The sequence below is a fragment of the Cyrtonyx montezumae genome, unplaced genomic scaffold, assembly GCF_038088225.1.
Source record: "Cyrtonyx montezumae isolate F1298 unplaced genomic scaffold, pur_monq_1.0 scaffold_4, whole genome shotgun sequence".
NCBI classification, from domain to species: domain Eukaryota; kingdom Metazoa; phylum Chordata; class Aves; order Galliformes; family Odontophoridae; genus Cyrtonyx; species Cyrtonyx montezumae.
In genome coordinates, this window is record NW_027072045.1 from 27,938,954 (window position 1) to 27,952,145 (window position 13,192).

Consider the following 13,192-nt stretch of genomic DNA (forward strand, 5'->3'; position numbering starts at 1 on the left):
TCCAATTACATGATCATTTACTTATGTATTTATTAAAGTTAGATCATAGAATCATGTAATGGCTTAGGCTGGAGGGGTCCTTAAAGCTGATCTTGTTAAATTCCCGTGCCATGGTCAGGATTGCCAACGCACTAGATCAGACTGCCCTTGAACACCTCCAATAATGTTATGTCCACAACTTCTCTGGGCAACTTATTCCATCACCTCACCAATCTCCATCTCCCCCCAACTGGTTTTAAGTCTCCCTTTTTTTAGTTTAAAACCATTCCCCCTTGTCTTATCACTATGTATCCGTGTAAAAAGTTGATATAAATAAATAAACTTGAAGTGCACTTAAACCTGCATACTTCAGTGACATAGGACTGAAAGGGGGATGATGTGACCCCAGGTTTTGAGCTGGGGAGATATGAGTCAGTTAACCTCACATCAGTGTTGTGCAAATTAGTAGAAAATACAGTAAAGAACAGCACTAGTAAACATGTAGGTAAAAACGCAGTGCTTGGAGAAGAGGAGTGGATTCTGCTGTTTGCAAAACATTTATACCTAACAAATTTTAGCAAGCTTTGAGACGTCAAGAAGCAAGGAGCTGAAACAGATCTGGTGGGTTCTTTTTGTTCAGACAAACCTATGCTGATTGTTTATGAATTTACCAAGATGGTTGCCTATTTTGGTCCCATGGTTGTTTCTTTTTTTCTGTTGGCTACTGTCAGAGCACGGTACTGCCAATTTGAACCTTTAATCTCACACAGTTTTACTCGTTTTAAGAAACCAAAGTGAATACACTGAAAGAAGCAGTAGATATCTAAGGTTTTAGGAGGCATGCAGTTGTATTAATACTACTGTTTTTGCATAAGTGTGTTATGAACTCTGCTGCAACTAATTGTTTCTGGGTAATTGCATACTAAGAATGCAGCAGATTGAAAGTACAAGAAAGCTGCTCAGGTAAATCTCTTAATTTTATGATTCTTGTCTGACTATCTCCTACGTTTGTGATGAAGGCTTAAAATACATGCATCCTGTGCTAATTTTCCCTTGCTCTTGATTTTCTTGTTTAAAATGTTGAGGAAGATAAAATCCTAGTGACTCAGCACAGGTTTGCAAGATAGAAATTAAAAGCCTCTAATAGCATGTGTCATGTTGCTTTGCTCTGAAAGCTAGAGATAGACAAGAAATAAAAATTTTTAATGGTATTTTGTCTTTTTAAACTTGCAGTAGCATCACTTCTGTGCTCGGATGATGAGATAGACAGCTCTTGTTCTCTTAGGTTAGGTCTTAAATTTTTCAAGTTTTTATCTTTTCGTAACATGTAGTTTTACTCTGGGGGATGAGGTAGAGCTGTATTTTGTCCTCTGAATGTTGCTGTTGTTCGTAGTCTCAAATCAGGGGTTATAGCTTGAGAGTTCCTTCAGATTTCAGTTTGAGGCTTTCCATTATTAAGGTTAGGTAGATGTAATGACACTGAGGGTGTATGTTTAGCAGGGGCATATTATACTCATTTCAGATGCTTCAGGATAGATAAAGAGCTATCAAAATAATTGCTTTTTTTTAATTTACCTGCATCTTAGACCAATTATTTGCCATCACTTTGGTAAGTTTAATTTAATAGATATCATTCAAATCACAGAATCTTATAAAATAAACTTTTATTCTGCACTTCTTATGTGTAACTAAGACCGTTAGCTCATATCTGTGGTCCTGATACTATAGGATGTAAGCGTCTTGATTAAGTATAAGTTATCTTGTAGAAAGGTAGGAGAAAAATTTTAACAAGTTATTGCTATTCCCTTGAAGATTTTCTGTTTCAGTATAGAACAAAATGTTGTAATGCCCACTGAGAACTAACCTCAGAGTCCTCAACCACTGACAGAAACTGATGTGCAAGGATATACTTTTAATGTACTAAAACTATTTGCATTTGCTAATTAATATTACCAAACTCTTTGTAGTGGTTTCTTATGAAGTCTTCTAATATGTTTACCAAGGAGTTGTAATTATGACAATTTCATTTATGAGCAAAATGGAAGCTGAGGAAACTTACAGACACTTGCTTTGTCTGTGTTTTTTTTTTTTAATATTAAGTTAATAGTATAAATTGTACAGTTATTTGAGGTCAGCTGTAAATTCTCTTTATGGAATTATCTTAAAATCCAGTTTCTCTTTTTTTTCTGTATTGGAACTCCTGACACTTCTGTAAGACAGAATAAATTTACTTGCTGAGTTTCCAGTGATACCTTGCAAATGCAGGCAGGCTTTATGTAGCCATCTATGTGCCACATTAGAAGCAGGTGGATGTGGAACAGCATTTCTCTTGGAAACTTTGGCATCGTGTATCATGCTAATGGATATGAAGGTGATACTACTTTGTTCGTTATCCATGTTGCTGCTGCTCACTTGGAAAGGAGTAGCATGTTTTCTTTTCTGCTTAAACATTTTAATGCAAACTTCAGATTACACTGCAGTGATCAGTGTGTATGTGTTTTCCACATCCTTGTGTGTCGTCCCCCCAAAAATATGAAGACCGTTGTTTAAGACTGAGTGAAAAAACACGTATGTATGTGTACATTTTATACTTAATTTATATGTGTGTATATAATTTGTATATAGTGGAACACAGAGCAAAACGTGGAAACAGACACTGTGTCACTCAGCAAGATGCTTAAATTTTTAGCTAACTTGGTTATGAGAAACTTTGCAAGGAAGAAGTCATGAGGGTTTGCTCAGCACACATGGCATAGATGTGCTAGATATGTCTTAAAACAATCTTTTAAAATTTAAAGGAGGGATTCCAACTTTTTAAGTAAAGTATTTCAGAAGAATACTGGTAGGCAAAAACCATGTATGTTGGTTTCCAGCTGACTTGGAGTAATGGAATTCTTTTACGTGTGATGGTCCTGGCCTATGACAGAATCAGCATTTTTTAAACCTCATGTTTCATGGCACCTTCTTTTGAATCTTACTGTGGAGGGATGAATTGCATTAAAAGGAATATTTTATTAATTGTAATTTTTTTCCTTTCTCTGTAATTAGTTTTAAAGAACATATTACATATATCGGATATAAAAAAGCATTGTGTTTTATATATGGAAAAAGAAATTTTATCATAGCTGATCAGTTAGTTTCAAAGATTGCCAATTGGAATTGTGTGAATGTTCCTGAATGTGAATTGAGGGATTTTTTTGTTGTTGTTGTTTTTGTTGGTTTTTTTTCGCTTCTAGATAATTTAGCTTGTAAATTATATGTCACCTCAAATATAATAACTAAGTGCTTAATCAAAAACTTCTGTCATTTGAGGCTTCATGAGGGAAACAAACTTAACTGGTGTTATGCATGACAATCTTCTTGAGATTCTTCTGAAAATTCTTGGTTTCAGCTGTGTAAAAGTTTCTCAAAAGGCCAGACAGCTGTAGTTCTAAATGAGAATGTGTATGATGTGACCTGCAGAAACTTTTTGTCTTGTTGAATTGTTTGATTCTCATGATGTATTATCTGAATCTCTTAGAAGAAATTAATCTTAACGTAGCTATAATGATGAAAAAAAATATCTTCTGTGGATAGGATTTCCTTAATTGCGAGAGCTGCTAATAAAGTAATCAGTTATGCTGAGCTCACTGTTAATACCATTTTTTAAACTGTAGTTTGAATTTTTAGTTTTGTTCTCTCACTAAGGTGTTGTAATGCTTTCCATTCTAGGCTATTTACTTTCAAGAAGAGAGGGTCAAGCGGGATCCCCTGAAAAGCCATTATCTGATCTGGGTCGTCTCTCTTATTTGGCTTACTGGAAAAGTGTAATATTAGAATATCTGAACTGCCACCATGAAAAGCAAATCAGCATCAAAGGAATGAGTCGAGCTACTGGAATGTGTCCACATGATATTGCCACAACTCTGCAGCAGCATAGCATGATAGATAAAAGAGAAGATAGGTCAGTAAATCTTCTATAAATTTTAAAAATGCTGAGACAAAACATTTACTTACTCTGCATACAATTGTTATAACAAATGACTCTGTTACTTTCTGACTTTAAAATGAATGATATCCACCTTACTGAGGAAGTCAGTAAGGCTGGATTTTTTTTTTTAATGAGGTCCTTCATAAAGGCTTCCTTTCCCTAACCAAATGGTGGTTTTTGGATCCTCTTACGTGTTTATGTTTGTTAGAATGGTGTGGCCAGCTTGAAACATATTTGGTGAATGATTTAGTTTCATTCAGTATCATCATCTTGTAAGTACGATTCCTGACTCTTGCTTTGCAATTATTTTGCTTTGAATACCGCCAAGGGGGAAAGATTTCGGTTTTGTGGGTGGCAGCATCTCTTTTAAACCTCCACTTTTTCAGTCATTATGAATTTCACATAAGCCGTGGGATTGGGTCGACTGTATGTGAAATCCTGCCCAAGGTACTGGGAATGATTTTTTTTCTTTTCTTAAGAGTTTCTATTTAATGTTATAATACTTATTATGTTATAATAATCAGTAGTGGAAGTTAATGCACTGGGAAGGTAAGTTCCTGTTTTGTAAACATCTTTCTTACTGATCTTGATTGCTGCTTTAAATGCCACATGACTTTGTGTTGTTTTTGTTTTTAACTCTCATTATGTGACTTTTCATTACATTAAAACCTTAATTTTTTTGAGCTCTTATGTGCACACAACCAATTGGGACAAGTGCATTTTGAGAGATGTGTTAATTACTCATGTGAATCTTGCACCCTGTTGTAAATTACTGTGGCCTCTGAATACTGACACCCAGTCAGAAAACAGTGCTTTTTCATCTGTGGAATTAAAAATTCTTCATAAAGGAGGTTGGATAATTTTCTTTCAGAGTTAGTACAGCTTAGACAGGGATGTAAACTGACCCGACTAAAGTTGCCCAGAAGGTCAGTGTCTGAGCTAGGAAAAGAAAATACATTTTTGAGATTCCTGTGCAGACACTTGCCTTGGGAATCAGGTATGAATCCTTATGAATTTCGTACATTTAATTCATTTTTCTTATGTGTAGCGAAGTACAGGCTTGTCATATTTTGCAAGAAGGTTTCACCTGGATTTTTTTTTTTAAAGCATTCTTTCAGTGAAAAGTTACGGTGGCACTTAATCTGCTTGAAATCTTTACTTAAAGTAACAAAAACAAGAACAAACAGTTTATTGGTGGGGTATAACTAGCTAGAATGCTGCTATTATGCCTACATTTAAAATTTTACTTCATTTTGTAATAATTAGGAAATTGTTTTCTACTGCATCAACAAAGAAATGAGGTACATTTTTGTTTTGTTAGAAGACCTCTGCTTATAAATTGTTTTTTTGTCCACTTAGCTGCCATATTCAGTTGCAGTATTAACACCTTTCTCACTCTTTACTTCATGATCCTCAGTGTTTTCTGGTTTTATTTGTGTGTCATATTAAAAGTGGAAACTGCTCTGTCAGATTGACTGAAGGGTCACTAAACCTATTGCATGGATTTAGAGTGATTGACTGTAACAACTTAACTTTCCTCTCTGCTCTAGTAATGTTTAGCATTGAGCTTTCCCTTCATGAACTGTGATTTCTTCATAACAGTCAGCAGTGTGTGTTACCTGTGTATGTCAGCTAAGGTCTTGTTCTTTACCCGTCTATTTTCACAGGTTATTGTATAAAAGGACTTAAACTATAGGAAGATTGTTTTAGATGATAACTTTCTAAAATAAAATACTGTTTATTGGATTGTAGATTTGTAATAATTAGAAGGGAAAAGCTGATTTCAAGTCATATGGAGAAACTGAAAGCAAACCCACGTATTAATGAAGTAGATCCTGAAAGCTTGAGATGGACTCCTCTGTTAGTCTCTAATGCTGCAGTTTCTGAAGAAGAGAGAGAAGCAGAAAAGGAGGTAATAGCAGCAACTTTTCTTCTCTTTTTTTTTTTTATTTCATCAATCCCTATTTTTGAACAGTAGGCTACTTTAAATAAACTGTGCTTGTAATTGTAATGTAAACCTTTGTTCTGTGATGGAGAACACTGTTGTTATTGCAATGTGTATTTTTTGGAAGCTGCATAGTAAGATGTAGTAAAATTTGGGGGATGTACATGAAAACTTTAAACCTGAAGCAGTTGTCATGAAGTTGTATTTATCACTCCTGAGGTAGTCGAGGAGCATGTAATCAGATCAAATTTGGTGCAGAGCTCAGGGGCTGCAGTGTCAATCGATTCTTTGTTATGAACTTGCTCAAAGTGATCCATGTCAGTGGGCATGTAATGTAGTGCTAAAGGACTTAAATCAATTCGCTGCATCATTAATAGTGCTAAATATCCCATGAAATGCAATCTTCTTTGGTTTGTTATCCTAACTGTTGTAAAGGAGCTACTAGATGATTCAGCTGAAACGTTGTTGCTAGGTTTGCCAGCAGTGCTAATCAGGGTTGACTTATGGTAACTCTTTAGCACAATGTAAAGGATATGGCTAAGTAAATGCTGTTTTAGTGACCCATTATTTTAACCCTCAACCCTTCAGGCTGAGCGTCTGATGGAGCAAGCTAGCTGCTGGGAAAAGGAAGAGCAAGAAATATTCTCCACAAGATCTAACAGTAGGCAATCACCTGCAAAAGTACAATCTAAAAATAAATATTTGCGATCTCCAGAAAATGTGGCAGTGGTGGGGGAACGAGGGCAATCCACAGAGCAATCTAAGGAGAGCAGTGAGGAGGATGGTGGGGATGAAAGCCAGCAGAGTTCGCCTCCCCGGCTGACAAAGCCACAGTCGCTGGCCATAAAAAGAAAGGTGCGTTGCTTCATTGATCTGATTGAAGTCATTCAGTTCTGATTTAAAGCAAGTCATTGTGATCACAATAACAATGTATTTTGTTTACAAGTATTTATTAGGTTTTTCCTGTACTATTAGAGCCCTGAGTGCTTCCTCTCACTATTCTTTCCCTCTATCACCCACCTCTTTTTTTTTCTTTGTCTTATAAATCTTTCTCATGTAGAGACATGGGTGCCATAGATAAATAAATAAATGAAAATAAAAACAGCTTAATGTTGATTTTTAAACTAGTGACTGCCCTCTGCTGTTTGGGATCGGCATTGGTTCAATATTGCAACGTTTTTTTCCTTTTTCTTAATAAGATGGACTCCAGCTTGTAGAGTTTATATTTTTATAATTCATTAATACTGGAAGCCTGTAAATGGAGTTCTTTATTATTGGAATAAGAATGTAGCTAAACCCGTATTCTACTCTTTTCCAGGTGATTTAAATTTGACATGTTTGAATTACTGAATTATGTACCCCAAAATTTTAAACCATTTGCCTTAGAACATGTATTTAAGTGTCTCTGAGAATTAGAGAGTTTTAGTAAAACTTCAAAGAAACTGTGAATCTCTTAGACAAATGGAAGCACGGCAATAGAAATAAAAACTGTTACACAACTGCTTTTTTTTTTTGTAGCAGCTGACTGTATGATTCTTTGATGTACTGCTAAGATCAGTAGAAATTTTCAGGTGCATTTTGCTTTGCTTTTAAGTTTTTTTAAATCTTAAGTATTTATTTCTAAAATAGCTGAAGCAAGAGATATAGAAGGCAAAATTGCCTGATATTTGTGAATGTTATTGGGGAAGTCTAAATTTAAAGAAGAAAAACTTGTAAATATAGTTTCCACAGCACTGCTGTGAATGTCACTGAACAAAAATGGAAGGTAGAAATCACTACTATGTAAATAAACTTCTAGTGTTGGATTTTTCACCTACAGAAAGGTTTGTGTCCATGGGCAGATACATACCTATTTTAACTGTTAGTCCTTCAGACTTCTACTGGTAGACTGTCTATATTTGAGTTATATGTCTATATATAAGCTATCTTCTTTTGAGTGAGTAAACTGATGTGAACTCACTTTTTAGTGCACTGAGTCAACAAACACAGGAATGTAGGAAGAGTTATATTTGTGGAATTGTTTTTCAGAGACCTTTCCTACTGAAAAAGAAAAGAGGTCGTAAACGCAGAAGGATTAATAGCAGTGTTACAACAGAGACTATTTCTGAAACTACAGAGGTGTTGAATGAGCCATTTGATAACTCAGATGAAGAACGTCCCATGCCACAGCTGGAGCCTACCTGTGAGATGGATGGGGAAGATGATGACTTGAAGCCTGTGATTAGAAAAGCTTTTGAGTATCAATCTGGGCAGCAGAAACAGGAAAAGGAAGAAGAGCAGAAAAAAGAGGAGAAAGACATTCATTGCTACAGGAATGATGACCATTGTACAGGTAAGTTGAAAATGTTCTTATCTTCATAAATTAAATTTATCATGTGAATTTCAAAGGAAACTTTTTATGTCATAAATAGGGAAGTTATATCAAGTTGTTTTTAGCTATTTTGGTCTTAAAATTTTACATTCTTCATTATGCTTTCATCTCAGAGATGCTACTACAAGCCATTGATCTCACATAATTTATTAGAATGCAGTGATGGCTTCAGGATTTTTGGTTTGCTTTGTTTCTATTGTTTATATTTTTTTCATTATCCCTGGCTGATTAATAAAACACTCTCTTTTTTGTTCAGAAAAAAACAAAGTTTTCCAGTCTAAAATATTGCAGGCAATGCCATGTTACCAAAAATAACTTAGGTTTCTGCAACAGGGAGCTTCGTACTCCACAAAACGAGTATATCTTTAGAATATTGTCTAATATTGTTCTTGTATCTTGGTTATGGATATAAGGAAAAAGTAAGATTTGAATTACACATACCTTTCTATTCAGGATTCTTCATAATTCGATGTGTGTAATTTCTGAGGAACAGCAGTACCTTTCTTTTCCCCCACTGGATCGAGAGAAAATTTTAACTGTGTTCTTTCAAAGCTGTTTATCTAATTTGATTTCAAGGAGCAAAAAAGTTAGTGGATGGCTGGTGATGCAGCTGATGAACTATCCTAGATGTATATTAATTCCATGACCTCCTGGCTTTCAAATTACTTTTTAAAGTTTTAATTCCAGAATACATTACTGAATCTCCAGGTTTATAAATTTTCTTTAAGAAATTAGTCGGTAGTACTTCAGTATTTTCATAATTGCATGGGAGGCATGATCTTTGTGATCCTTAGTTGAGGGACCATCCACTGATTTGTCCTAAAACAGCTTTTGTTCAACCAGAAAAGCCATGCTTATGAATGTTTATACTGTTACAAACCAGTCCACAGGTACATTAGAATATTACTGCTTTTTTTTGTTCTTCTCATTAGTAAGTGAAGTAAACTGGTAGAAGCAAATATAGTGTTTGAGCTACAGCCCAGTGGTCAGGTTTGTACACCATTAACAAAGACAAGATTGATATTGTGTATTAGTCCACAGACCGTGTCATTGCATTAATTGACTGCAAGAGTGTTACAACATGACAGTGAGAGGCAGAAATTGCCAAAGGAATATCACTTTACACTCCCAAATGAGAATTCTGGTATCTGGGGAGAGAGAAGAGTGAATGTGTTTGGAAAGGTGTTGTTTTTTTTTTTTATAATCAGTGGATGAATTTAGTGTTCTGATGTGCTCTATCTTGCTTAATTTCAGTTATCTTTTTGGTTTTTGTCATGTACTATGATTTGTGCCACCTGTTTGTAACTCTTGTTCTGGAGTTTCTTAATGCATTTTGAATTTATAAATTAATTTGGGTTTATGTTTGAAAGTATTGACTGATTACTTCGTGCAAGCTAAGACTTTTCTCTCTATTTATTGCCTCCCAAAGTTAATACAGAGAATGTAGCTGTACTGGAAGAAAGCACTAAAGACAATCTTGAGACTTTAAAGAGTAAGCAGAGTTGGCCCAAAGGAGTTAAGCGTGGTCCGTCTAAATGGAGGCAAAACAAAGAAAGAAAACCTGGCTTTAAGCTTAATCTATACACTCCACCTGAGACTCCTATGGAGCCTGACTATCAGATGCTGGTGGAGGAACAAAAGGAAGTAGCTGAAGATAAGCCCTGTCCAGTTCCTGCTGTTACAGAGGAAGAGATTAAAGAGCCTGTTGAAGTATTACCACAGCCAGATGATGAGGTAAAAGAGAGAGAAGCTGAACCTCTGCATCCACCTAATGAACCCTATGAAAAACAAAATGACGCAGAGAAAGCTGGGGAAGAAGAAAGGACTGTAGAAGACAGTGAAATCAATTCTAAAGATCCAGAAAAAGACAAACCAGAAGACGTTTTTCTGCAAAAAGAAGAGACCATGCACTTGGACGATCATGATGAGGAAGAAGAAGAAGATGAAGAACCTTCTCATAATGAAGATCACGATGCAGATGATGAAGATGATAGCCACATGGGTTCAGCAGAAGTGGAGAAAGAGGATTTGCCTGCTGAAGCTTTCAAAGAAATGCTGGAAACGCAGCAGTCTTTTTTAGACGTAAATGTTCAGACTGGTAATTCAAATCAGGAGGACTTGATGGATTGTGGTGTTGACCTTGCAGCTGATGAGTGTGAAAGTGACCAGAAAGAAGTAGCTACAGATTCAGACCCTGTGCCAGAATCTGATGATGATCATACAGAAAACAACCAGGACCAAAAAGCTGGTGAAGAGTTACATTCCGATTTCAAGGGAGAGAGTAACGAGACTATGGAGATTGATTCTGAGACTGTTCAAGCAGTACAGTCTCTAACTCAAGAAGCAAGTGAACAGGAAGATACCTTTCAGGATTGTGCAGAGACTCAGGAGGCCTGTAGAAGTTTGCAAAACTATGCCCATACAGACCAAAGCCCCCAAATGACCACGCTGGATGACTGTCAGCAGTCTGACCACAGCAGCCCAGTTTCCTCTGTACACTCTCATCCCAGCCAGTCAGTTCGTTCTGTTAATAGTCCAAATGTTGCTCCATTAGAGAACAACTATGCTCAGATCAGCCCAGATCAAAGTGCCATTTCTGTGCCATCTCTACAGAACATGGAGACTAGTCCAATGATGGATGTTCCCTCAGTTTCTGATCATTCACAACAAGTTGTGGATAGTGGCTTTAGTGATTTAGGAAGCATTGAGAGCACAACAGAGAACTATGAAAACCCAAGCAGTTATGACTCTACAATGGGTAGTAGTATCTGCGGAAACAACTCTTCACAAAACAGCTGCTCGTACAGTAGCCTTACATCTAGCAACCTAACACAGAGTAGCTGTGCAGTGACGCAGCAGATGTCTAATATTAATGGAAGCTGCAGTATGATGCAGCAAACAAACATCAGTTCTCCCCCCACTTGTAACGTGAAATCTCCCCAAGGTTGTGTTGTTGAAAGGCCTCCAAGCAGCAACCAGCAGTTATCTCAGTGCAGCATGGCCGCTAATTTTACACCACCTATGCAGTTAACTGAAATCCCTGAGGCTGGCAATGCCAACATTGGCTTGTATGAAAGAATGGGTCAGAGCGAATTCGGACCAGGACACTACTCACAGCCATCGGCCACCTTCAGCCTTGCCAAATTGCAGCAGTTAACTAACACGCTTATGGATCATTCTTTGCCTTACAGCCATTCAGCTGCTGTAACTTCCTATGCAAACAGTGCCTCTTTGTCCACCCCCCTAAGTAATACAGGGCTTGTTCAGCTTTCTCAGTCTCCACACGCTGTTCCGGGAGGACCACAAGCACAGGCTACCATGACTCCTCCCCCCAACCTTACTCCTCCTCCCATGAATTTGCCACCTCCCCTTTTGCAGCGTAACATGACTTCATCGAATATTGGAATATCCCACACCCAAAGACTGCAGACTCAAATGGCCAGCAAAGGTCATGTTTCTGTAAGAACCAAATCTACACCTCTGCCACCTGCTGCAGCGGCCCATCAGCCCCAGATATACGGCCGTGCTTCGCAAACTGTGGCCATGCAAGGGCCCACGCGGACCTTAACAATGCAGCGTGGTATGAACATGAGTGTAAACCTGATGCCAGCCCCAGCTTATAATGTCAATTCAGTGAACATGAATATGAACACCCTTAATGCTATGAATGGTTATAGTATGTCCCAGCCGATGATGAATAGTGGATATCACAGTAATCATGGGTATATGAATCAAACTCCCCAGTACCCTATGCAGATGCAGATGGGGATGATGGGAACTCAGCCATATGCACAGCAGCCAATGCAGACAGCACCCCACAGTAACATGATGTACAGTCCCCCGGGGCATCACGGCTACATGAACACAGGCATGTCTAAGCAGTCTCTTAACGGCTCCTACATGAGAAGGTAGGCCCTTTGGAGGGACAAACTACCAAACTGGCATATTGGATTGATCTGCACAAATATCTTTTGGAGAGTACGATTTCAAAACCAGCAATTGGTGTGAACGCAAAAACATTTGTTGGCACCATTTAAAAGCTGTATGCAGCAGAAAGCCTTATACAAGTTTTTCTTTTTTCTTTTTTCTTCTTTTTATTTGTTTGTTTTGCTTTATCTTTTTGGGATTTCTTTTTCTTTTCTTTGGGGGGGGGGGAGGAACTAGGTGATTTTTCCATTTTTCTGTTTATTTCACCGAGCTTGAAGTTCTGTGGAAAGGAAGAACTCTTTCTATGAACTGCAATTACACAGCAGCTGATGGTTCAGAGCCATTTTATGTGCCTGCTCCCATTAAAAATGTGGATAAATAGACTCCAAAACTATCAGACAGTACTGAATCTTGAGCTTTTCTTTCTCCTTTCCCCACGTGTAAATGCCTTTTAGCAGTTCTTTTATTGTATTATTTTGTTTCTGAAGGTGACACTTCCGCATGCCGCTAATGTCTTTGTTAGTGACAGTGCATTTTGTAGTACTGTACAAGTGTTGTGCTTAACAGTAAGCCATTTCTTAATTTTTTTGCCTTGATTAGGTTACCCTAGTTTGAGGGTAAAAAAAAAAACAAAACAAAACACAGAACTATATTTTTGTTAATTATAAAACTTGTAAAAAAAAATAATAATAAAAAAAAGCTGCAAAAGCTATTCACATTTTGGTTAGTTCAAAAGGTTTTATTGCTGTATGTTTAGTGTAAAGCTGAGACTCTTCTTTTCCATTTTAGTGACCAGTTTCTTTGGGGCTGGGGTAGGGAAAAAGGCAGCTTTCTGTTTTATAAATACTGTTTTGGATTTTTGTTGATTGAAACATCTCAGTGTTTATTTGTCAAGTTTTGAAACACTTTCATATATGTCCAAATACTTGGCAGGATTTAAAAAAAAAAATAGTGAATTTGGTGTAAAGTTGCTATTTTATGGAAATGCCTCTAACTTTAC

The 13,192-nt window shown here is 37.0% G+C and overlaps 1 protein-coding gene across 4 annotated transcripts in view; it reads left to right on the forward strand.

Annotated features, from left to right (window-relative positions):
* The window catches only part of KAT6B (lysine acetyltransferase 6B), a 93,007-nt gene extending 80,176 nt beyond the window's left edge, over window positions 1–12,831 (forward strand). For all 4 annotated transcript variants that reach the window (XM_065746480.1, XM_065746481.1, XM_065746479.1 and 1 more), the window contains 5 exons: window positions 3,691–3,922; window positions 5,702–5,861; window positions 6,483–6,749; window positions 7,923–8,226; window positions 9,695–12,831. In XM_065746480.1, the coding sequence (XP_065602552.1) occupies window positions 3,691–3,922; window positions 5,702–5,861; window positions 6,483–6,749; window positions 7,923–8,226; window positions 9,695–12,177 (3,446 nt within the window). In that variant the 3' untranslated portion in view covers window positions 12,178–12,831. The remainder of the gene's footprint in view (window positions 1–3,690; window positions 3,923–5,701; window positions 5,862–6,482; window positions 6,750–7,922; window positions 8,227–9,694) is intronic.
* Window positions 12,832–13,192: the final 361 nt, after the last annotated feature.